The sequence below is a fragment of the Equus asinus genome, chromosome 3 (genome assembly GCF_041296235.1).
Source record: "Equus asinus isolate D_3611 breed Donkey chromosome 3, EquAss-T2T_v2, whole genome shotgun sequence".
In the NCBI taxonomy this organism is placed as follows: Eukaryota; Metazoa; Chordata; class Mammalia; order Perissodactyla; family Equidae; genus Equus; species Equus asinus.
Window position 1 is genome coordinate 83,107,532 of NC_091792.1, and position 27,475 is coordinate 83,135,006.

The 27,475-nt window shown below is 35.2% G+C and overlaps 1 protein-coding gene across 14 annotated transcripts in view; it reads right to left on the reverse strand.

Moving 5' to 3' along the window:
* The window catches only part of RAP1GDS1 (Rap1 GTPase-GDP dissociation stimulator 1), a 150,699-nt gene that overhangs the window by 111,108 nt on the left and 12,116 nt on the right, over positions 1–27,475 (reverse strand). For 7 of the 14 annotated variants that reach the window (XM_070505325.1, XM_070505326.1, XM_070505324.1 and 4 more), the window contains exon 2: positions 10,249–10,356. The exons of 1 other annotated variant lie outside the window; for it this stretch is intronic. In XM_070505325.1, the coding sequence (XP_070361426.1) occupies positions 10,249–10,356 (108 nt within the window). Of the gene's footprint in view, positions 1–10,248; positions 10,360–27,475 lie in introns of all 14 variants that reach the window. 6 more of the 14 variants (XM_044766359.2, XM_044766358.2, XM_044766355.2 and 3 more) reach the window with 1 other exon arrangement.

Sequence of the window (27,475 nt, forward strand, 5' to 3'; positions counted from 1 at the left end):
CACCCCGCTTACATCAATGGATAGATCATCCAGACAGAAAGTCAACAGGAAATAGTGGAACTAAATGAAACACTAGACCAGATGGACTTAAGAGATATATATAGAACACTCTGTCCCAAAACAGCAGAATACACATTCTTCTCAAGTGCACATGGGACGTTCTCAAAGAGACCATACGTTGGGAAACAAAGCAAACCACAATAAATTTAAGAAGACTGAAATCATATTAAGCATCTTTTCTGACCATAATGTTATGAAACTAGAAATTAGCTATATGAAAAAAGCTGAGAAAGTGACAAATATGTGGACACTAAACAACTAATGGATCACTGAAGAAATTAAAGGAGAAATCAAAAAATATCCGGAGGGGCCAGCCCCATGGCCAAAAGGTTAAGTTCACACACTCTGCTTCAGCGGTCTAGGGTTTTGCCAGTTCGAATCCTGGGCATGGACATGGCACCACTCATCAAGCCATGCTGAGGTGGCATCCCACATGCCACAACTAGAGGGACCCACAACTAAAAATACACAACCAGGTACCAGGAGGCTTTGGGAGAAAAAGGAAAAATAAAGAAATCTTAAAAAAAAAAAATCTGGAGACAAATGAAAATGAAAATACACCATACCAACTCATATGGGATGCAGCAAAAGCTGTCCTTAGAGGGAAATTCATAGCAATGCAGGTCTACCTTAACAAACAAGAAAAATCGCAAATAAGCAATCTTAAATGACACCTAAAAGAATTAGAAAAAGAGGAACAAACAAAGCCCAAAGTCAGCAGAAGAGGGAAATAATAAAAATTAGAGCAGGAATAAATGAAATTGAAAACAAAAAAACAGTCCAAGGATCAATGAAACAAAGAGCTGGTTCTTTAAGAAGATAAAGAAAAGTGACAAACCCTTAGCCAGACTAACTATGAAAAAAAGAAGAAGGCTCAAATAAATAAAATTAGAGATTAAAGAGGAGAAGTCAAAACAGATACCACAGAAATACAAAGGATTATAAGAGAATACTATGAAAATCTATATGCCAACAATCTTGACAATCTACAAGAAATGGATAAATTCTTAGATTCATACAACCTCCCAAAACTGAATCCACAAGAAATAGAGAATCTGAATAGATCAATCTCAAGTAAGGAGATTGAAACAGTAATCAAAAACCTTCCAAAAAATAAAAGTGTAGGACCAGATGGCTTCTCTGGAGAATTCTACCAAACAGTCAAAAAAGATTTAATACTTATCTTCCTCAAACGCTTCCAAAAAACTGAAGACAACAGAACACTTCCTAATATAACATCACACCAATCCCAAAGCCAGACACGGAAATCATAAAGAATGAAAATTACAGGGGCCAGCCCGGTGGCACAGCAGTTAAGTTCTCACGTTCTGCTTCTCGGCGGCCCGGGGTTCACTGGTTCGGATCCCGGGTACGGACATAACACCGCTTGGCGAAAGCCATGCTGTGGTAGGCATCCCATATATAAAGTAGAGGAAGGTGGGCATGGATGTTAGCTCAGGGCCAGTGTTCCTCAGCATAAAGAGGATTGGCCGCAGTTAGCTCAGGGCTAATCTTCGTCAAAAAAAAAAAAAAAAAAAGGAATGAAAATCACAGCCCAATATTGCTGATGAATACAGATGCAAAAATCCTCAACAAAATATTGGCAAACTGAACACAGCAATACATCAAAAGGATCATACAACATGATCAAGTGGGATTTATACCAGGGACACAGGGATGGTTCAATATCCACAAATCAATCAATATGATACACCATATTAACCAAATAAGGAATAAAAACCACATGATCATCTCCATAGATGCAGAGAAAGCATCTGACAAGATCCAACATCCATTTATGCTAAAAATTCTCAATAAAATGGGTATAAAAGGAAAGTACATCAACATAATAAAGGCCATATACGACAAACCCACAGCCAACATCATACTCAAAAGGGAAAAACTGAAAGCCATCCTTCTGAGAACAGGAAGAAGACAAAGGTGCCCATTCTCACCACCCTTATTCAACATAGTACTGGAGGTGTTGGCCAGAGCAACTGGGCAAGAAAAAGAAATAAAAGGTATCCAAATTGGCAAGGAAGAAGTGAAACTGTCACTGTTTGCAGACAACATGATTTCATATCCAGAAAACCCTAAAAATCCATCAGAAAACTATTAGAAATAATCAACCATTACAACAACGTTTCAGGGTACAAAATCAACTTACAAAAATCAGGTGCATCTCTATACTCTAATAACAAACTAACAGAGAATTCATGAATGCAATCTCATTTACAATCACCATGAAAAGAATAAAATATCTAGGAATAAATTTAACCATGGAGGTGAAAGACCTACACAATGAAAACTATATGACATTGAAAAAAATCGATGATGACATAAAGAAATAGAAACATATTTCATGCACATGGATTGGAAGAATAAACATAGTAAAAATGTCCATATTCCCTAAAGCAATCCACAGATTCAATGCAACCCCAATCAGAATCCCAATGACATTCTTCATGGAATTAGAACAAAGAATCTTAAAATTCATATGGGGAAACAAAAGACCTCAAATAGCTAAAGAAATACAGAGAAAAAAGAAGAAAGTTGGCGACATCACAAACTCTGACTTCAAAATATACTACACAAAGCTATAGTAATCAAAACAGCATGATACTGGTACAAAAGCAGACACACAGATGAATGAAACAGAATTGAAAGCCCAGAAATAAAACCACATATCCATGGACAGCTAATCCTTGACAAAGGAGCTAAGAACAAACAATGGAGAAAGCAAAGTCTCTTCAATAAACGGTGTTGGGAAAACTGGACAGCCAAATGCAAAAGAATGAAAGTAGACCATTATCTTTTGCAATACAAAAAATTAATTAAAAATGGATTAAAGACTTGAACATAAAATGTGAAACCATAAAACTCCTAGAAGAAAATATAGGCAGTACATTCTTTGTCATTGGTCTTAGAAGATCTTTTCGAATACCATGTGTACTCGGACAAGGGAAACAAAAGAAAAAATAAACAAATGAGACATCATCAGACTAAAGAGCTTCTGCAAGACAGCAGAAACCAGGAACAAAACAAAGACAACCCATCAACTGGAAGAAAATATTTGCAAATCATATATCCGACAACGGGTTAATTTCGAAAATATATAAACAACTCATACAACTAAACAACAAATAAACAAACAACCCAATCAAAATATGGGCAGAGGATATGAACAGACATTTTTCCAAAGAAGATATACAGATGGCCAATAGGCACATGAAAAGATGTTCAACATCACCAATCATCAGGGAAATGCAAATCAAAACTACAATGAGCTATCACCTTACACCTGTTAGAATGGCTATAATTACCAACACAAAAGACAACAATTGTTGGAGAGGATGTGGAGAAAAGGGAACCCTCATACACTGCTGCTGGTGGGAATGGAAACTAGTACAGCCACTATGGAAAGCAGTATGGAGATTTCTCAAATAGTTAAAAATAGAAATACCATATGACATAGCTATCCCACTACTGCGTATTTAACCAAAGAACTTGAAATCTACAATTCAAAGAGACTTAGGCACTCCTATGTTCACTGCAGCACTATTCACAATAGCCAAGACAAGGAAGCAACCCAAGTACCAACTGACTGATGAATGGATAAAGAAAATGTGGTGTACAAATATACAATGGAATACTACTCAGCCATAAAAAAGACACAAATGTCCCATTTGCAATCACATGGATGGAACTTGAGGGTATTATGTTAAGTGAAATAAGCCAGACAAAGACAAACACCATATGATTTCACTCATGTGTGGAAGATGAACAAGTACATGGATAAAGAGAACAGATTAGTTATTACCATAGGGGAATGGGGTTTAGGGGTGGGCAAAGGGGTAAAGGGGTACATATATATGGTGACTGACAAATAATAAAGTATGACTGAAATTTCACACTATGAACTATTATGACCTCAATAAAAAAAAGTTTTCCAAAAATCAAGTAAGTATTCAAAATTTATCTTTTAAAATTCTGACACATACCCTATATATAATGTTACCAAAAAAATTAAGAAAGAAAACCACTCTGAAGTCATACATTAAAGTAAAAATTCTAATTTCAGATTACAATCATTTATAATACACAATTCAAATACACTATATTCTGTATAAAATTTTAAAGCATAATTTCCTTTCAGCAATGTCGTTCCCAATGGCAGGTTAGTAGACTGTAAAACAAAACTTTAAGTTTAGATTCCTATTGCAGATATTACCATTTTATACTTGTACAGAAGAGAGAAATCATTCTTTCTTGATCAGGTGCAATTCTCATGCAAAGAGTGGTATTTTTAGTTAAAACACTTGGCACTAAGGAAGAATTATGAAACTAGAAGGTCTCTGTGTAAAAAAGTCAGTATTGATTCACCTAAGTTAAATGTTTTATAATTTTACCTTTAAGAGGATAGAAGTAGCCATGGATCAATCACTTTATTCAGAGATATAAGAACAACTGTAAAAAATAAACATCTTATTGGTATTTTTTTTAGTTTTTGTTGTTTAAAAGGCAGATGCTAATTTTATAAAATATGTAAATCAATACTTATAAAATAAATATATCAGTCTATAGCTCAAGGGAAAAGAAGGTTTATATATCATCCTCCTCTTTAATAATACCAATTTGAAACAATTTTAAGGAAAAAGTAAAAATTTGTGATACAATACTAAAACCTAGCTTTGGGAAATACTTTCACATTCCATAAACTCAGCAAAAAGCTGCACTTTACTCAGAATGTGGTTTTTTATTTTGTAAACTGAGTTCAAATCAAAATGCTGGATTCTGCCAGAGCAAGACCGGCAACCTTATAGAGTCTGTTTCTTTATCCTTTAAGTGGTGATGATAATACCCACTCATGGGATTACATGAAAGATCAAATTAGATAAAAGACATAGCCCCAGGTCCAGTGCTGAGTACACAGTGGCTGCCCAATCAATGACAGACAGCAGTCAAGTCAAAGACTGAACATCTACATGAACTCCCTCTTCCTATGTCAAATTCTCTTGTGTCAGGGCTGGCCTGGTGGCGCAGCAGTTAAGTTCGCATGTTCTGCTTGGGTGGCCCAGGGTTCACTGGTTTGAATGCTGGGTGTGGACCTACGCACCGCTTGGCAAGCCAGGCTGTGGCAGGCATCCCACATAAAATAGAGGAAGATGGGCACGGATGTTAGCTCAGGACCAGTCTTCCTCAGCAAAAAGAGGAGGATTGGCAGCAGATGTTACTCAGGGCTAATCTTCCTCAAAAAGAAAATTCTCTTGTGTCAATAGAGTTAGATGTGAGGACACATGAATTTTGTTACAGATTCTTAAAACAACATATCCCTTTTGTTCCCTTCCTGGGGAGTCAATAGTTAAATTGGTAGAATTTGTTGTGTTTTTTTTTTAACACCTTGTGACTATTTGGCCTTAACATTTTATGATAGACAATTTCAAGACCATTTTCAATGAGTAAGTCCACAATGGGCCTGAAATTTAATCCAACAATTATACACTTCTCAACATTTCCTGAATCTGTTCTTTAAAATGTTATACACTTTTGCTTCCTTTTTTCATTTCTCTTCTTCATCTCTCTCTCACCAGTCTTTCCAGGAGAGGGCTGAGCAACTCTCCAGATACAACAAGGACATTGCCTCCATGTCCTCCAGCTCCTAAACAAATGGTCCATTTAGAAAATTCTACTTTTTTCTAACACAGAGAGAAAACTGGGCCACTGAAAAATAAAAATTATAATAAAACAACTCCTCAAAAAAATGAACTTGAGATGCTCAATTTACTTAGACTAATGACACGATTGGGTAAATCTGCCTATATAGGCATGTGTAAATATCAGGTTCACCACACAGTTCTTTCCAGTCCTCTAGACCTCTAGTCAGCTGTCTAAAGAACTTTCTGTGATCACAGAAATGGTTTATTCTCTGAGCCCCAATAAGGTAGTCACTAGCCAAATATGGCTACTGAAAAAGTAAGACTAAGAAATTAAATTTTAAATTTTTTTAAATTTTTTTAAATTTTTTAAATTTTTATATTTTTTGGATGTACACCATATTTCAAATTCTGGATACATTACATCATGTTCACCACCCGAACACTAATTATAGTGCATCCCTTCACATGTAACCCTAATCACCCCTTTTGCCCTTTCCCTTCCCCCCTTCCCCAATGATAACCACCAGTTCAATCTCCAATGCTATGTATTTTTTTTTGTCGTTTTTATCTTCTACTTATGAGTGAGATCATATGGTATTTGACTTTCTCCCTCTGACTTATTTATTTCACTCAGCATAATACCCTCAAGGTCCAACCATGTTGTCACAAATGGCCGGATTTCGTCATTTCTTATGGCTGAGTAGTAGTCCATAGTGTATAAATACCACATCTTTATCCATTCGTCCCTTGATGGGCACCTAGGTTGCTTCCAAGTCTTGGCTATTGTGTATAATGCTGCAATGAACATAGGGCTGCAAGCATCTTTATGCCTTTCTGTTTTCAAGTTCTTTGGCTAAATACCCAGCAGTGGAATAACTGGATCATATGGTAGATCGATCCTTAATTTTCTGAGGATACTCCAAACTGCTTTCCATAGTGTCTGCACCAGTTTGCACTGCTACCAGCAGTGAACAAGGGGTCCCTTCTCTCCACACCCTCTCCAACATTTGCTGTTTCCTGTCTTGTTAATTATAGCCATTCCGACTGGAGTGAGGTGATACCTCATTGTAGTTTTGATTTGCATTTCCCTGATAGCTAATGATGTTGAGCATCTTTTCATATGCCTGTTGGCCATCTGTATATCTTCTTTGGAGAAATCTCTGTTCAGATCTTTTGCCCATTTTCTAATTGGATTGTTGGTTTTTTTGTTGTTGAGCTGTATGAGGTCTTTGTATATTTTGGATATTAACCCCTTATCTGATATGTGGTTTGCAAATATCTTCTCCCAATTGTTAGGTTGTCTTTTCGTTTTGTTGATGGTTTCCTTTGCTGTGCAGAAACTTTTTAGTTTGATGTAGTCCCATTTGTTCATTTTTTCTTTTGTTTCTCTTGCCCGGTCAGACATGGGACTTGAAAATATGCTGCTAAGACCAATGTCACAGAGCGTACTGCCTATGTTTTCTTCTAGAAGTCTCATGGTTTCGGGTCTTACATTCAAGTCTTTAATCCATTTTGAGTTGATTTTTTTGCACGGTGTAAGGGAATGATCTACTTTCATTCTTTTGCATGTGGCTGTCCAGTTTTCCCAACACGGTTTATTGAAGAGACTCTCCTTTCTCCATCGTATGCTCTTGGTTCCCTTGTCGAATATTAGCTGTCCATAAACGTATGGGTTTACTTCTGGGCTCTCAGCTTTGTTCCATTGATCTGTGTGTCTGTTTTTGTGCCAGTACCATGCTGTTTTGGTTACTATGGCTTTGTAGCATAATTTGAAATTGGGCAGTGTGATACCTCCAGCTTTGTTCTTTTTTCTCAGGAATCCTTTGGCTATTCGGGGTCTTTTGCTGTTCCAGATAAATTTTAGGATTCTTTGTTCTATTTCTGTAAAAAATGTTGGAACTTTGATAGGGATTGAGTTGAATCTACAGATTGCTTTAGGAAGTATGGACATTTTAACAACGTTAATTCTTCCAATCCAAGAGCACTGGAATATCTTTGCATTTCTTTGTGTCTTCTTCGATTTCTTTCAACAATGTTTTATAGTTTTTGGCGTACAGATCTTTCACCTCTTCGTTAAGTTTATTCCTAGGTATTTTATTCTTTTTGTTGCAATTGTAAATGGGATTGTATTCTTAATTTCTCTTTCTGCTACTTCGTTGTTAGTGTATAGAAATGCAATGGATTTTTGTACATTGATTTTGTATCCCGCAACTTGACTGTATTCCTTTATTATTTCTAAAAGTTCTTTAGTGGACTCTTTAGGGTTTTCTAGATATAAAATCATGTCATCTGCAAAGCAGAAATAAATGAAATAGAGACAAAAAAATAGAAAAAATTAATGAAACCAAGAGCTGGTTCTTCGAAAAGATAAACAAAATTGACAAACCCTTAGCTAGACTCACCAAGAAAAAAAGAGAGAAGGCTCAAATAAATAAAATCAGAAACGAAGAGGAGAGATTACAATGGACACCTCAGAAATACAAAAGATAATAAGAGAATACTATGAAAAGCTATATGCCAACAAATTGGATAATCTAGAAGAAATGGATAAATTCTTAGAAACATACAACCTTCCAAAAGTGGACCAAGAAGATAATAGAAAATCTGAATAGACTGATCACCAGTAAGGAGATCGAAACAGGAATTAAAAACCTCCCAAAAAAAAAAAGTGCAGGACCAGATGGCTTCCCTGGTGAATTCTACCAAACATTCAAAGAAGACTTACTACCTATCCTTGTCAAACTCTTCCAAAAAATTGAAGGGGAGGGGAGGCTTCCTAACTCCTTCTACGAAGCAAACATTATCCTGATTCTAAAACCAGACAAGGACAACACAAAAAAAGAAAATTACAGGCCAATATCACTGATGAACATCGATGCAAAAATCCTCAACAAAATACTAGCAAATCGAATACAACAATACATTAAAAAGATCATACATCATGATCAAGTGGGTTTCATTCCAGGGATGCAGGGATGGTTCAACATCCGCAAATCTATCAACGTGATACACCACATTAACAAAATGAAGAATAAAAATCACATGATCATCTCAATAGATGCAGAGACAGCATTTGACAAGATACAGCATCCATTTATGATAAAAACTCTAAATAAATTGGGTATAGAAGGAAAATACCTCAACATAATAAAGGCCATATATGACAAACCCACAGCAAATATCATTCTCAATGAAGAAAAACTGAAAGCTATCCCCCTAAGAACAGGAACCAGACAAGGATGGCCACTGTCACCACTCTTAATTAACATAGTATTGGAAGTCCTAGCCAGAGCAATCAGGCAAGAAAAAGAAATAAAAGGGATCCACATTGGAAAAGAAGAAGTGAAACTGTCACTCTTTGCAGATGATATAAATTTTAAATTTAATTATTAAATTTAAATAGCCACATGTATCTACTACATAGGATAGCATAGCCTTAGACACTCTCCTTTTGCCTTCTTTTTCTTTGACATTGTGAGCCTTATCCAGATACTCTTATTGAACTCTTTTAAACCCCTTTCTCTGTTATTTCTAAGATTAAATAGCTTGACAGAGTTACAATCTCAAAAGCAAAGAGAATTACTGAAAATGAATTTCCAAAGCCAGCTTTAAAATGTGCTTTTTGATGAAGAGCATCGCAGTCAATTATTTTGGATTTTCTAATCACATTTTACTAAAAAATAAAAAAGAAATAACACATACATCTCTGAGTGCTTGAAATTGAAACTGTAACAATATATACTTTCTCCTGAATTCTTTGTCAGCCACATAATTAGTCCCAGGACAAGATAATGGCATAATTAAAAATAAGTATAGCACAAGCCATAGCATGACCAAGCAGAACTAAGGGAACAAATAAAAATCATTCTGTACCTGTCTATTCATTGTGATAATACAGAAATTAATGAATAGAAATATGATGGATCAAATGCAACAATACACTGTGTTAGTCAGAGAAGAGCTGTATCATTTTTATCTCTAGTGTTACTTACCACACCACCAAAGATCAAGTCTTACCTCAATTTTAAGGGATTTTTGGATGACTGCTGATGGTTCTTCCCAATTAAATCTAAGCATACACATTATTTTAAAGTAAAATTATTTAAAAGGTGACCATAAGATCTCAGAAAAAATTTTAAGTGTTTAAGCTCCTCTGTTTCTCGTCTCCAGTCTCCCCACATAGAAACACACAGTGTTTTGTTAAAGAATAAATGTAGGTGTTAAGAAAAAGAACTGTGGTGCTTATCTGTTAGGAATGAAATAATGGCCTCTCTCTGAGACTGGAATTAATGTCATCACCACTATCAATTTCTTCCTTCTTCTGCCTATCAACTTGGCTTTCAGAAGCTTGGGGGTGAGGAGGTGGGGTAGGAGTGCGGAACATGTAAAACAACCTCGGTATTCAGCGTCAGGATTCAAAAGAATTCAAGTTATGTGAACGCAAGTTATGTGCTAAACTACATACCAATTTCTGAATGACTGCTGATTTGATTTTTTGGTTTGGCACTTGAGTAAACATAATGAAACTTACTATTTTGAGCCAGGGCTTGAAGCAGACAATCCAAGCATCCTTCTAAACTATCCTCAGTTCTGTCAACAGCTGTTATTTTCAGCTTCTTCAAGGTATCACTGAGATTATCTGCTTATGAAAAAAGAGAAATCAGAAATCTCACTAACCATATGAGCATTACATGTTACATGATAAACAGTTACCAATAATAGGCAAAGGGCTCTCATTATAGTGAATTAACTTCCACGTACATTCCAAACCGGCAATGGACTGTATTATTACAAATTTTTTAAGTAACATTTTTATCCATTTAACTCAGATATGAAATATTCTTTCTGTAGACATACGATACCAGAGATATTTCACAGATTGTCACAGAGCATCTTTTCCAGCATTTCTATACCTTATTTAGCTTGTTTAGGAAACCAGCCACAACTAATTGAAAAAAACTAAAGGTCCACAAAAAAATTATATAGCTTTGGACATAATATTTTGTTTCATTTTTGGCTTCCTCTGTCATATTTCAAAGACATAAAATGAAAATGAAGGTTTACAGAAGTTTCAAAATATTATGACTTAAAATAATACAAAGTCTGATGACTATGAAACCTACTTTAACACTGCCATTTGAAAAACACTTCAAATCAAAGTATTGCTTTAAGCCAAAACATGTATATTTTGGATTATAAAGCTATGCTCTCCCCCTAAATTATATGTGGATTCCTCTAGACCACAGATTGTCAAAATCTCTTTATACTATCAAAAATTATTCAGGGATCCAAAGAGCTTTTGTGTATCAATTATTTCTATTGATATTTAACATGCTAAAAATTAAAACTGAGAATTTTAAAGATTTTAGTAATTCATTTAAAACTAACAATTATAAAACTACTACCTGTTAACATAATATTTTTAACAAAAAATAACTATATTTCAAAAACAAAAAAACTTATTGAAAAGAGTGGCAATGTTCTACATATGTACAAATCTCTGTAATACCCTTCTTAACAAAAGATAACTGGATTCTCACCTCTGCTTCTGTACTCAACCTTTTGTAGTCTGTTGTGTTGGTTGAGTAGACGAACAAAATTGAGCCTCACACATACATACACAATTGGAAAACAGAAGAATATTTTACTTAATAGCCTTTTCAGATAATCATGGATATTCTTTGATACTACACTGAACTTGAAAAGTGGTAATTTTTTAAAGGTTAGTTACCATGTGAAATCTGAAACAATATCAATAAGGGTTTCCAACTGTTGCATTAAAATCAATTGAATTTTGAATATTTGCACTTTGAATCTTTTATGCATGCAACATATCTATCAATAATGCATTCATTGGTCATTAAAAATTTAGGTCATGGAGATATGCATGTCTTCCAAATATTGACACATTTCATTGTACTATTTCAAGATATCATATTTGTTAATATCATCACTAATCTTATTAAAAGATTCTTTAAGTACTGGGAAGCTGTCAAGCTCAAGGTGAAAAGTTTTCCAAAATTCTAATTTTCTCTTAAAAACTTATCACCAGCAACAAATACTGTCAGTTGTTTCCCTTAAATGACAAATTAATCTCATTCATTTGTGAGCAAATGTCTGCTAAATTTGAAAAACCAGTATGTCTGTCAGTTCTTTCAAATAAAAAACGTTATTCCGTGGAAAAAAAAAGTACCTCGGTCCACTCTCAACTCAAACAATGGCACAAGCGCTTCTCCTCAAAACAACCACCAGACTTCGCAAATGCAATCAAAGTGTTTTATGTGGACTTCCCATTTCATCACACAGAATATTTTTAAAATGTGTACACAAAGGTTGAGATTTAAAAAGATTTTTTTTTCCTGCTTCACCATGGACATTCTTAAGTGCACCTGGTATTCTTTTTATACTTTAAGTATGTGATGGTGAAGAATATGATAACTACTACTACCCTGAATCATGCATACCAAAGCACCAGTAGTTTTTTAATTCACAATTGCTTTTGCACTCTTGTCAGTACAAATGTCAACATGGTGAAAAAGACAAATAATGTCTTGATGGTACTGTACAAATAGTTTTGACCTCACGTACACCCTATAGGACACCGAGGACCCGAGGATCACTTCTCTAAGTATTAGAATTTTGGGCATTTTCTTACTTCCAAGTAAGGTATACATTTTAATAGAGTTTTGCACATTGCCAACTCATGACAGTTCTAAAAATACGATGGAATCCCCTGTTATAAAATGAGATATAATGTACTTTACATTATAAAATGAGATATAATTTACTTTCCATATCAACCCTGGAAAAAGTGAACTTAAAATTTACATCAAATAATACTAACGTGCCCCTGTGATGCCTAGTACCTCCTGTGACTAACCTAGCAATCCTAAACCTACACTTTACTAACAAAAGTCCAAGTTATCATTCACAACCAAGGTTAACATTTATTTTCTTAAGAGGGACTAAATAGTTTTGAGAAGTTGATTTTTTTCCTAAAGAAAAGACTATATCCATACGTATCTCCTCTTCTATAAACTAAAAAGAAGCTGTAGGGCATCATATCTCAGATATGCCTGTTAAGTTTTATTAAGCATATTTTAAGTTGATTTTTCTCAAATAAAGTATGAGTAAAGCACAATATCTAAGTTCATAATACTAAAAGTAATAAGTATATCACTGAGAAAAAAATGACAATATAAATGAAATTATAGCAATTCATGGAAACTATCAGTCAACAAGTAATAAAAGCAGTTGGCTTATTTAGTACTACCTATACTGGCATCTGGGTCTTTTTAAATTCTTTCCCTTCCTTCATCCCATCCCCAGTGCTCCTTGCTTGACATCCCCGTCTCATCATGTCTCAGCCTAGATGTCACCACCCCAGAGACCATCCTCGCCCATTCTATTTGTCACCTCTTCCTTACCCCTCCAGGGTTATTCTCTATCACTGCACCCGTCCTTCAGAGCACTATTCACAATTTTTAATTATATTTTTCATTTAATTGTTAATATATGCTCCCCTACTATACTGTAAGGGGCACCTTGTTAACTATAGTCATTGCACTATACCTATCATTTGGCACATAGGAGGTACCAGTAAACATTGTTAAATTAACTGAGTAAAGAAAGGAATGAATTCCTTATTTGCAGAAAGCTGTCTAGTTAACATCCTTTGTATCATATACTTAAGAGCTAACGTAAGTCAAGAGGGAAGGGAAGGGAAATGTTACCTGATAAGCACCTACTATGTACTCCATATTACCAGAAATATGAATACAAGATCTTATATTTGAAGATAGGAAGAGATGAATGAGGCCAATTTAAGTATTTGAGAATATAAAATATATAACTAAAAACTACATAGAGCATCCCACTTTCAAAAGATTTCTAATCAGTAAAAAACCATTCAATCTCTCCAAAGGAATGTATATGCCTATTAATGATGAGATCTTTTGAGGGAAATTTCATTAAATTGTTCATCCAGAGAAGCCAAAGCTGTCAACAGAATTACTACAGATTGAGTATGATTTTAAGCATTTTAAATGAACTAACAAGTTAGTACTTAAAGAAATCTTACTGTGAATCAGCTTATAAAATAGGGTTAGAAAGTTCCGTATCTTGATTGGAATAGCGATTACATGAGTACATACATTTGTCAGAGCTCATTAAACTGTACATTAAAATCCGTGCACTTCAGTTTGTGTGCATTATACTTCAATTTAAAAGACCATGTTGGAAAATAAAATGATGGGGGCAGGATCTCCTTTCTCCCTGGCCTCAAGCTTCCTTATGGAGGGATTTTTATTACAGTGACACTTCTGGTCATTTCTGCTTCCTCACTTGACAACTGCCCACCACCACCTCCATTCTCCACGAAAGGAATGAGTTATCTAGTTAAGAGTCGAAAAAGAAGAACTGGATCTGCATGGTCCAGCCCCCTCTGGGTTCCTGATCTTTTAGAAGGGGCAAGAATTTTCTGCTCCTCTATATCTTTGGCTGCCCAGTGCAAGAGTGACAAGATTAGTATTAGCACTCCCTTTGTGACTATACAAATAAGCCTTGTCCTTCACTCTAGACTTTATCAATTGTAAAGCAGTTGTTTTGAACTCCATCAGAGGACTCATTTGCTTATTTCTCCAGTGATTTTGAACTTGAGTAAGGAACAAAGCATATTATTTTTGGACTCCTTCAAACCATGACAGCACATCTCAGTAGTAAATCCTTACCATACAAACGTTTTGTGTAAATCCAGATTTCTGTATTTTATATTTACCTAAGATTTAAGACACTGAAATTGCTCTAATAGAAAACTTGTCAGTTTCTGGCTGATAGTGGGGCAGTAAGTAGAGATTGATAATTTTCATGGGACGTTTCAGTACTTAGAAGTATTAATAACCAAATTTTTTTCTTAAAAGAATAATTTCTTTCCTATACAATAGCAGTATCTAGCTTGTCTTGTGAAAGAAAATATGACATCTTGAAAGAGTTAAAGTAAAGTTGACTTTGGTCATTAATCCTTCATCTCTTACTTCTTAACCACTTAATCACTCTTAAAACTATAATCTATCCAAGTCCTCTAAAACTCTATCAAAATTACTCTGGCTAAGGACTTATATGATATCTTGACAAATCCAGTGGATTTTTCTAAATCTTCTTACTTGAAATGTTTGCAACAATAGACTCTTTTTCCTTTTTGATACACCTTCTCTTGACTTCAAAAAACGAGTCTCTGAACATTGGTGCTTGGTCGTCTTCCCTATCTGCCCCTTCAACGTTAGTGTGACCTCAGTTTTGCCCAGAAGCTTTTTCTCTTCCTAATATACACACGTCCATCAGAGTATTGGAATGATATGCAGGCTTCCTTTCTGTCCTTCCTTCCTGTATCCAGATGGGCAGATAACTTCCTTTATCCACCCAGCTATCTACCTATCAATGTAAAGAATTGCTACTTTTTAGGCCTTGTTACGTTTGGATAAAATCTCACCACAACTTCCAATAACCCTAATGAGCACGCCAGCTATCATTCCAAGTGTTTCCTCTTGGAAGCCCTTGTTAAAGATATAAAGACATAAAGACAGCTATGCTTTCCTGCTAGAACTGTCAAACAACCTTGCCAAGCCTTTTCTTTTCTCTTATAATCCTGTATGCCATTAGGCACCAGAGGCTCTCTATGCACCAATCTCTCTTCTATAAGCCAGAAACTCAATTTACTGATCTTGAAGTGTGTACTGCAAAGAAAGAGTTTCAATACGACCTAAAGTTTTACAGCTCTCAGTTCGTCATTTCCTTAATACCAATCTAAGAAAAACTGATGAGAAAGGTGTGGCGATTTTTATATTCAAATAACTTGACTATAAAAGTGCTTAAGATAATCACCATCACCAAAGAATATACAGTGATGCATCACTGAATGGGGGGCATATGTTCTGAGAAATTTGTCATTGGGTGATTTCATCATTGTGCAAACATCACATACTATACTTACACAAACCTAGATGGTATAGCCTACTAACACCTAGCTAATCTTATAGGACCACTGTCATATATGCAGTCTGTCATTGACCAAAATGTCATTATGTGGCACATGACTGTAATTGACTGTGAGCAAAGACTGTCCCAAAGGGCCAGTCTTAATATTTAAGACCGTGTCATATTAAGCTGGTAAATCCTGAAATTCTTTATGCTATTCATGGTAGCATAATTTTAAGAGTTTATCTCACAGATATTATCTAGAAATGGTACCTTTCATTTCAAGTTTATTGGATCTAAAAATATATATTTTAAAATGTTAATCCTATCAATTTCTACTACTATATACTAGTAGAAGGGTGGATGGAATTGATAGATAGGTGTTTGTTATCTCTCTGGATGACTAGACTATACCATTATTGATGATAAAACTCATTTGGAGACAAATACTGGTAACAGGGCTTGTAAAGCTTCAAGAACTGTTTATCCTCCTTTAAATGGCACCCAGTATTTTCTAAATATACAGCCACTGAGTAATAGCAATATTCTTAAAAAAGAGAGAGATTAAGAATTTCCTGCCATTGAAGCGAATACAATGTTCACATAAATATCTAGTAGCAAAGCTATTACACACACCAAATGAAAAGAAAAATTATTTTTGTACTAACATGCTTTTCAAGCACTTAGAACGTAGCCAATGCATGACTGGAAGAATTTCAAATTCATCTCAAAATGAATGGCATTAAGTCAATTTGGGGCATCTGGTTTAGGGAGCCATAAATAATAACAATCTCTCCTGAATATTATATTTCACCTATCTAAAGGTCTTAGCATCTGACAGAATGAAACTGTTTTTAAAAGCTTGTCTAGTAAAGCAGGAGGAAATGATTGTTTTAACTAGTATGACAATGAAAAGTACTATATTTAAAAATTGTAATATTTTCAGCTTTAGTATCTTGTAATTAAGTTTTCTATTTTATTTTTTTGTTTAATGTATCTTTACAGAGTTAATCCTGAGCCAGGTCTAAAACCAAGAACTTTTTAACAAAATAGTCGATTGCATCTTCTATTAAACTATACTACCCGTGAGAGGAAAAAAAAAAACAAAGCTTTTTAAAAAAATATTGTTTCATTCTTTGTTTTAATGCATTTTTGCTAGTTGACAACTTAAAGCCCAACAAAAGATTTAAGTCCCCTCTGGTTATTATCATTCCCCCTTTTCGAATAAATCTTAAATTCTCTAATTTTCTTATTAATGCTAAAATGAGCTACATGAAGATGAGTCTTATGGAACCTGAGTCCAACTTCTCAATCTCCATTCATCCAGGCTAGAAACCTCAGACACATGTTCTTCCCAGAGCATATCACTACTCTTTCAAAAATACTCAGTGGTTTATTATTGCCTGAAGTTCAGAATACCTTGCATGAAAACCAAGAGCCTCCGCTAATATTATTAGCCTCCATCTCTTATTACTTCCTCACACAATAGTCCTACTAGATTACGGGCTTTTTCCCAGGCACACCTCCATTTTTACAATTGTGTTAATTAAATTCTTCCTGTCTAAAATGCCTTTCTGTGCCTTCTCCATCTACAGAATGACTACTTACTTTGCAGAGTCAACTAAATCATAATGATTCCTATGTAAAATCTGTATTCTTACAGGCAGATCAATTCCTTCCTTTTCTAGGTGCCCATATTTTGTTCGTACCTGAGTGATGGCACTGATTTCATTGTTTTCTATATTGCCATTGTTTCACCATAACCAAGCAATTCATGGACAGAGAAGGCAGCATATTTTAATGATTAACAGTGCAGCCTCTGGAGTCAGTCTGTCTGGGTTCAAACCCTGGCTCTACCACTTAAACTGTATAAAGCTATGCAAGTTTTTTATTTTCTTTGTCTTCTCCTATATAAAATGTCATATATAAAATGCAGGTGAGAACAACAATTATCTCATCAAGTTGTTGTGAGGATTAAATGAGTTTACACACATATGCTCTTAGAATAGGCCCCAGTACATATTAAGCAATCAACCACTGTTGATGATTGTTAGTATAACAATTATTAATAACTCCGTCATAGTTGTATTACTTACTACATGCACCATGTTGTCTTGTACACAGTAGTTATTCAATAAATAACTGTTGAATAGAACTTAACGGTACTCACCAGTTGTGACCTATAAAATAAACAAAACAATCATCTAGTTTCAATTTTCTTTTTTCAATGTTATTTAATTTCTTTATGCACACACAGGAAGTTTAGTTAAAATGCATAAGGATAATATCTTTTCCTGTTTTGCTTGGTCTTCTCTTCCCTGCCCCTCCATCAACCTCTCAGTTCACACGTCAACAACCTAAGTTTTGTAAGCTTTCATGTTTTTTTCCATACTCACATAATCACGTATAGACCTATACAGCAAGTTTTGGGAACTTTGTTAACAAAAATGGGATCATATTATACACACTTTTTTGCATCTTGACTTTCTCAATAATTCTTGTAAATTACTGCAAGTCAATTTGTATAGCTCAAACTCATGCTTTTAAATAAGTGTGCCACACTCCGTATTACAGATATACCACAATTTATGAAAACCATTCCTGTACACATAAATTTCACTTTATTTCTTGTGTTGTATTTCATTTTGGCCATTGATAACAACAGTGCAATAAGCATATCTGTATGTACACAGTACTTTTAGTTTCACAGGATAGGCTCCCAGGAATGGGACTGCTGTTGTTTTAACTATAACAGATGTTGCCAATAGTGTTCCAAAAAGGATGAAAGATTTCACCATTCCTCCAGCTATGTGTTGAGAGTATTCTTTTCCCAATAACCTGGCTAACAATAAATATTGATATCTCTCTATTTCTTGATAGTCTGATGGGTTTAGAGTAAACTGCAACTGTTATTTTAATCTGCATTTCTTGAACCACTGTAAACATCAGCATCTTTTCATGTTTTTTGGCTATTTGAATTTGCTTCCCTGTGAAATGTTTATTCATATCCTTTGCATAGTGTTCAAGTAAGTTTGCTGGTCTTGTTCTTATTGTACAGTATAGACATTAACCTTCTGTTTGTCATCCATGTACCTTTGTTTCCCCAAGTCTATCATTAATCTACTGATTTTGTTTATGTATTTTTTTGCTAATTTTCTTTTATAGCATCTGGATTTCCAAGCCATGGTTAAGAAGGTCTCTTGGGTTCCCAGTAAATGCCTCAATTTTCTTAGAATATTATGGTTATTTTAGTTTTTATTTAAGTCTTTGATTCACTGCAATTTATTTTCATATATAGCCTAAGATTGGGGTTTACTTTTATTTTCTTGTTTCAGGAGTAGTTTTTAATACTCCATCCTTTTCCCACAGAATTAAACTACCACCTTTGTCTTTTATATACAGAAATGTATTTCTGAAGTCTCTCTTTTTTCAAATGACCTTTGTCTATTCTCATACTAACACCCTATTGATGTAATTACACTGGCTGTATCTAATATTCTGATTCTGATAAGGCTAGTTCTGCCACTATGCTCTTTTTCAGTTTTCTTGGCTACTCTCTCAGATTTTTTCTTCTGTAAGATTTTTAAGATCATTTCATCTAATCACTCCAAACTGAATGAATGAACGAATAAAAACCCTCCTGAGTTTATAACTGGAATTATATTACATTTATATTTTAATTTGCATTCTTACACTGTAAGTTTTCCCTTCTACTAAATGTATGTATAATTCTGATCTTGTTTTGGGTCTCTCAGTAAAGTTTTCTACTTTATGTAGATCTTGTTTACTGTTAAATTTATTTCAACATATTTTAAAATTTTGCCATTAGTGAGAATTGAATAATTTTTCCCATTACCATGTGTAGATGTTTATGCCTAAAGTAGAAAAGAGTGATTTCATGTAATTATTACATATTTAGCCAAATTCTCTTATTAATATGAAATTAAACAGTGGTTTTTTGGGGGCTTGCCCTGAGGCCGAGTGGTTAAGTTCACATGCTCTGTTTCTGTGGCCCAGGATTTCACCAGTTCGGATCCTGGACACGGACACGGCACTGCTTATCAGGCCATGTTGAGGTAGCGTCCCACATGCCACAACTACAAGGACCTACAACTAGAATATACAATTATGTACTGGGGGGATTTGGGGATAAGAAAGAAAAAAAAAGATTGGCAACAGATGTTAGCTCAGGTGCCAATCTTTAAGAAAAAACAAACAAAAAATGTTTTTTTAAAATTCTCCTGAGTTTTCTACACATACAATTACATAATTAGTAAATACAGATCATATTATCCGCTCTATTCTAATGTTTATACCCATTTCTAAGACAGGATCAAATGAGAAAATAGTTTCATACCCTGTCATTTCATGGCAAACTAAGTAACTTTCTTAAGATTAAAATGCAATACAGAAAACTTTCTCTTCTGCTCTTAATACCATTGCATCCTCCATGACTCTCTGAGGGTGGGGAGATATACTCAAACAAACGCACATACACACAACAAAACCAGAAGAAACATGGAATTATTCCTCGGTAAGCTAAAAAAGGTTAAGTAGAAAAGGTCATGATTAAAAGTTCTTAATCAGGGCCAGCCCTGTGGCAAGTGGTTAAGTTCACGTGCTCCGCTTCAGCGGCTCAGGGTTCAGATCCCGGGCGCGGACATGACACCACTCATTAGGCCATGGTGAGGTGGCATCCCAAATGCCACAACTAGAAGGACCCACAACTAAAAAACTTTTACGACTATGTACTGGGGGATTTGGGGAGGAAAAAAAAAGCAGGAAAAAAAAAAGAAGATCGGCAACAGTTGTTAGCTCAGGTGCCAATCTTAAAAAAAAGTTCTTAATCACTATTGCCAATACTATAGATGCCTGGGGTCAAAATATCAACTAGAAAAAAAACTGAGAACTTAGAAAAAGATTTAAAATGTAATCATTTACTGCTATCTTCATACTTATTCTTTAGTCACAGAATAAAGAACTTGAAAATTAAAGAGAATATGAAGTTAATGTAAATGGGCCATTTTCTTTAAATTAGTTTCCAAGATTAAGTTCCACAGAAGCACAATCTAACAGGAATCTACCTAAATACTAAATATTTAGTGAACACATACACACTTGACTTGGAAAAGAGATATCTAAGCAAAAATGTAACTGTTCAAAGTGCATGAATTGCAACATATTGCAATATTTATTTTCAAGGGCAATTCAGGCAGCACTTGAAGATTTAGAAAAATTTGCAATATTTCAAGAGAAACAAAATGAAGACATACAAACTGTCCTCCTATTTAATGAAAGAACTCCAAAATAAATTTCATCAATTTTACACTCCTAACTCCTACGTTAATTCATTAAGTACTTTAACATGTAGCCTTACCTTTTCACACACACAGGCTTCCCCTCCCAACACGGTTCTCCAAGTTGCAGTGACACTATAACTCTGCAACCGTTTGCCAGTTATTCACACATCTATCCACTCGACACATCTCTTTCACTCCACAAAATGATTATAATTGCACATCTCACACCACTTCTCCCCTCACTTGAGACAAGAACACTAACTTAAGAGTTCACAAAAATATAAGGATTTAGATGAATTTAATCAACTCCTTCTACACGTTAAGCAGTTTGAACTAGATGCGAAGTGGTTGAATTCCAAAATTTAACTTCATAATCAAGTTCAAAAATCTATTTAACTAAGAAATTATTTTTGTAGACTATTGTACAGTTCAATTTTTTCTGTATTTTTCATTTTGCTAATTTTATAGTCCTGGGTTTATAAAACACTTTTAGTTTACTCTACTATTAGATGGGAAATTCCTATAGGACAGAAAATTCTTCTAGGATACTTACACTGCTCTCTATAGCGGAAACTTAATAAATCCTGAAGACCTACCGTACTTTCTGAGTTACTTGCACTTGTATCTTTTACTACAAATTATGGTGCAAATTGCCATGATTAAGAAATATTTTTATTAAGATGGGCTATATTGGAAACAATGACTACATTTCACTGTAAGTTTTCTTCTCTTGCTAATTATTTTTGAAATCAGATAAAAACTTTTTGAGCAGTCACTTTTCATTCATTCTTAAACGGAATTAAAGTCTATTTCAGTTTGAACCAGAGACACTATAGTCTTACTTGTCATGTTTGATTAGAGGGTCAAGAGTCTGACAGATGAGCTTCATAACTACAATATTAAACCATAATGGATAAGAGAAAGATACAGTTTGCAAAATTTTATTTCACACAATGCCAAAAGACCTTTAGAGTTATCTAGAGTTCAAGAAATATTTCAGTTTTACAGCCATCAAATAGAGCTTTAGCAAATAACATGACACAAATTGCTAGTAAGATAATACATCAGCTTTTTTTTATTAGATAGTGATTCATACTGAGATCCAGGCTTAATTAATTCTTTGTTCCAGAATTGACCAAGAAAAATATTCAGGTGATATCTTCTCCTCAACAATCCCCTAATGGAAGGATTTAAGATACTATCATACCAAACAGTGCTCAAGAACCAGGATATTGTAAGCCACGTTAGAAAATCAATGTATATAAATCAACAAAGCTTGATGGCATTTGTCAAAGAATTTAAAAGATACCCAAGAATTATACTAGAATGACGTTGGTGAAAATGTGTAATCTGTCATTACAGCTTCTGTGTTGAAGAACTGCTGGAATGATCTCTATGCACAAGAGTTCCAGAAGATGCCAGAAAGTGGAAACTATATACTTTCAAACTTCACTTATGTACAGGTAAGTTGAGTTCATATAGAAGAGAGACTCTCTAAACATAACTACTTGAACTGTATTTGTCCTGCTCCAGCTCCTTATACCTAGTGTGTGCCTATTAACCAACCTGAGTCCACACAGTATCCGTATTCTATCGCCAGAATCCTTCCAGAACAATGTTTTATCAGTTTACTCTATTGTCCTGTATTTCCCAGTTTTTCAAGCCCCATTTTATTTATCTCCAGTCTTTCGTACTCCATTTAGTCCATTAGATTAGTGCACTGATCTAGGACTTACCATCTTAGCTGTGACCTTCCACTCCTCCAGCATACTACTCAAGTGTGTGCCTACAAGGCTCTGGCTCCTGGCACTTAGATTCAAGAGTAAAAGATAGTCTGCCTCCAAGCTCTGCCCTAGACTCTAGGATATGTCTGACAGGGGAGAAAGATCAGACAAGAGATAGATAATATAATTTCAATATGAGGAAATTCTGCTTAAATGTACGGGAACTTTTAAAGGCTATATATATGGTAGATAAGCAGAAGCGTTTGGGGCTATCTCCTCAGGCTTTCAAATAGTCTTGAGCAAGATTTACCAGAACATACTTAAAGCTGTGACTAATCAAATATAAAGAGGGAAAAAGAAGTAAAGACCCCGCTTTAAAATGCTTTGTAATAACAGAGAACTAGATTAAAGACTGACATAAAAGACCTACATAAAGGGAAGTTTCTTTAGCTGGAGAAATATATAAAGAAGTATTTCATTCAGATTGGTGCAAAGCAAATAGTCTCACTTAGTAATCTAGTAAAATACAAGGAAGAGATATTACACACTGAAATTTATAAATTTTTAGGCAACATCAACTTTTCTGGGTAATAAAATGCCGACCAGAGAAAAATGACATATACACAAGTACTCATAAATGTGACAGACGAGTTTAACAAGGCATAATATTAAGGAATACATTAAGAATTTTAAAAATCTAACAAAAATGATAGTGTCTGAACTACCATTTATGAACCCACAAAGGAAATATTTTCCCAGGATACTGCTATGGAAAACAAAAGAAACTTCAGAGTCAAGATAAAAAAGAATTTAGATAGAAATTAAATAAATGAAACAGAAAGCATGATAATATCCTTATTTAAAGCTATCATGCACCATGAGTTTAAAAGGAATAAAATTTAAGCAATAGGATAAAGAGACATTAAGTCAGTTATCAACTGTCTCTCAGCTCCAAATTCACCCTTATTGCTGATCTGTAAAAGTGAATCTGGGCCCTTTAAATATTTTTCCTTTGCCAGATAGCATGACACAAGCTTTATCTGTTGAGAACAATAAGTAGCACTGCAGAGGAAAGTGCTCTCCTTCCTGCTCGGCCTGCACGATTTTCCCCAGTGCCGTATGTTTGCAAGTCACAGCTTTCACCATACATTTCCTACAGCTCTTAACTGAGAAAGCAGCACTACACACAAGAGCCCTGGACAACTGAAGTCTGTGTCCTAGCCCAGGTCACTGCTTCCTACACCATCTTCTAAGCCCTGGAAGTGTGCATGCCAGAAGCCCCATTGGGCTGGCCATTCAAAGCCACTCTAGCCCAAACTGTGATGAGAAGTGGCTGAATCCCAGGAGACGGGGGCCCCTCCAGATCCCAGTTCCAGCAGTGCATGTAGTGGTGCCCAACTTTCTCTGCATGCCCACTTGTCTGTATGCCCCCATGCTTGCTCTCCAAAGAATTCTTCCTGCAGGTCTGGTGACCATAAACCAACTCTGGCCTGGGCAACCCAGTGAACTTCTATGCCACCCAGACCACTGAAACTACATCTTTCAATGAGAATCCACCCTTCCAAGAAGTCTATCCTTCCTCAGACATACTCCCCAGGCCTAGATTATCTTTTAGAGTTTGCTATCTACCCCTCCTATTATTGATTAACAATTTTTACACTACATGTCCCCTGTTTAAATTACTGTGTGTTGGGAGACAATTCTCCCTGGATTTCTTGGCATTCCTGCACAGCTGGGGCCTTCTGAGCAAAGGAAATTGATAAGTGATAACAAAGATAAGTCTGCCTCCCTGGAGACATTATTGGATCATAAAAAATTCCCCTCTTCTTTCCAGAGATCTGCTTTTAGGTTACATTTAGGGTAAGAAACCTAGAGATGCCTTTCCCCGTCCCAGGGAAGATACGTTTAATTCCAGAGTACAGATAAGGGGTGTGTGTACCTGCGCATCATGGATGGCAGATGTGCCAGCCACTCTATATAAGCTTTCAGGGTCATAATTTTAGGGTTCCCCTCCTGTGGTGCAACCTTGCCATATGTGCAGGGTAACCAGCACTAAAATGCTCTATGAGAAATAAACTCTATTCTATGACCTACAGACCTCATGTTTCCTGCCAGAATATCCATATATACATATAAACTTAACACTATGTGGTACGTCTTCTGATTGGACCACATTGACACAGATATATAAATAGCTTTCTTAGAAAAATGAGTTATGTGAGAAAAGACTAAGAATATCAGCCCTTTCAGTGAACAATATCATAATCTATAGATCATGGATGCTATCTATAAGGTGAATAATAAGTTAAGAAGATAATCTCAAACTTCCATTCATCAGCAATATGAACTCAGCGCCTACCAAGCACCAAACACTGCACTTGCTGCTAAAGATACAAAGATGAATACAACACAGATCTCACGGCACAGAAAACAGTTTTTAGTTATTTCAATTTAGTGGGAATTATCTTTACACATCCCAGTTCACTCCCAAAAGCAATCGACGTTAACATTTTCTTATGTATCCTTCCAGAAGCATTCTGTGTGTATATGCAATTATTTATATTTACACACACACAAAATTTAAAGCACAAACAATCCAAATGTTCCTACAGTACTGATTACCTTTTTCATGGTACTGATCTTAATAAAAAGTACCCATTATTATTAGAATTACTATATTATTTTAGAAAATCATTATACCATTATATAACTGAAATCCCCTGGTAATTGTATGACAAAGTATTCTTTCATTCAGTGGTAAGAAGCTTAAAAAACCCACTGTCTTCCAAAGAGTGATAGGCAAGATACAGATTCAAAATAATTTTGCTAAATATACTAATATGAGGTTATTATTACAAGAATAATATTAAAATTAATATCAGGTATAAGAACTAAATTTTCATTTGGAGAGACTACTACAGATGCTCCCTTGTTACTAGGAGGATTTATTAGGCTATTGTGTTTTGAAAAGAAATACATAAATTTTAGTGGCAACCATCCTTATTAAACTTAAGAGTACTGATTGACATTTTTTATTAGCCAAACAGGTGAAGTTTACCATTCAGCTATCATGAAAACTACCACATTGCCTAAACATGCATGTTTCTTTTCTGGCAGCTAAGACAGTCAACAAATATTTCTTCAAGGGAACTAATGTCAACTAAAGAACAATGAAAGAAACCAGAGGGGCATGCTACTTACCAGAAAAAATTCTCTTACTAGACAAAATAACTGTTAGGCTATCTTCATTTGAAATGAAAGAAAAACTCAGTACACATTTATTCAGCAGGTAGTTCCCACTTTGAAGAGTTTTCATAGTAAACTGTTTCTTACTGAGACAATGTATCTTTCAGGCTTTATAACTGTTCCAATTATAATTGTTACATAACAAACCACCCCAAACTTACTGGCATAAAACAAAAGCCACTTTATTGTGCTCACAGATTCTGTGACCCAGGAATTCACAAAGGGCACACTGAGGACGGCTCCTCTCTACTACTCACAAGGTCTGGAGCCTCGCTTTGGGGACAGAGGCTAGGGCATCTCTGGAGTGACTGGCCGGGGCTGGCACCATCTGAATTGTCCATGGTTCATTCACTCCATGTCTGGTGACTGGCCTGGAAGGACTTGAAAGCTAGGACCGCCCACTTGAGACCTGAGACCTCTTCATGTGGCTTGGTTTCTTCACAGCATGGCAACTGCAGGGCCTCAGACTGCTTAGAGCTCCAAGCAGGCCAGTGTTCAACCAACAAGGTGAAAGCAGCACTGCCTTTTACTACCGAACCTGGGAAACCACACACCATTACTTCTGTGGCATCGTATCGGTCATAAGTGAGTCACAAGCATGCTCAGATTCAACAAGAAGAGAACTCTCCAAGTCTGAATGAGGAGTGGCAAGTTCTAGAAGAATATGTGGGGCAAGAGACACGTTGTGGCAATCTCTGGAAAATATTATCTGCTACAATAACAATATTCACTACGTGATTTGGTTAAAATAATACAACAAACAGCATTATATCCTTTGATTGGTTTTAACTCTGCATACAAGACAAAGTTTCCCCAAAATGATTGTATTTTCAGCTTTGGAAATAGAAATTAAAATGTATATGGTTATTATTTTATGTAATATTTATAACTACTTTGTGAAATAGGTGTTATTATTATCTCTATTTTAATAGATGAGAAAGTCGAATTTGGAAGCTTTCAGTAAGTGTATTTTCATTGAATAGGTAAACACATTCTAGGAAAACTTTCCAGATCACTATAAATAATAAGCACTTGTATATTCCAAAGAAGCTGTACTAGGTGCTGAAAAGGTAAACATGATCTATTCTCTCATTTAAATTCTTAGGGGTCTGTGTGTTTGTCTTTCAAGAATCTAAATTATGGCCTTATCTGTTTCTGTTATTCATTTCTTTCATATTATGCTTTATCTAGCAGTTAGGGGTTAAGCTTTTCACAAGTAGAAAATGTGACTACTTGTACTACTTATTTTGTCTCTTTCTGGAATGCCTAATATGGTGGTCTCGGGCTTCTGCTCTGACTCACGGGGCATTGTACAAACCATACAACAGCCAGGAAGAAGACAGAGTGGAAGTTATTTCTCCTTGGAGCTTACCACCACCCTCCCCAAAAGTGCATTCTTGCAACTAAAAGGAAATTAAGTTAATCAGCTCATATATATTTTCTGTCTTTATTCCAACTGATTTTATTTTTGAGGCCAAATATATGTTATAATTTAAAGACAAACCAATATTTATAT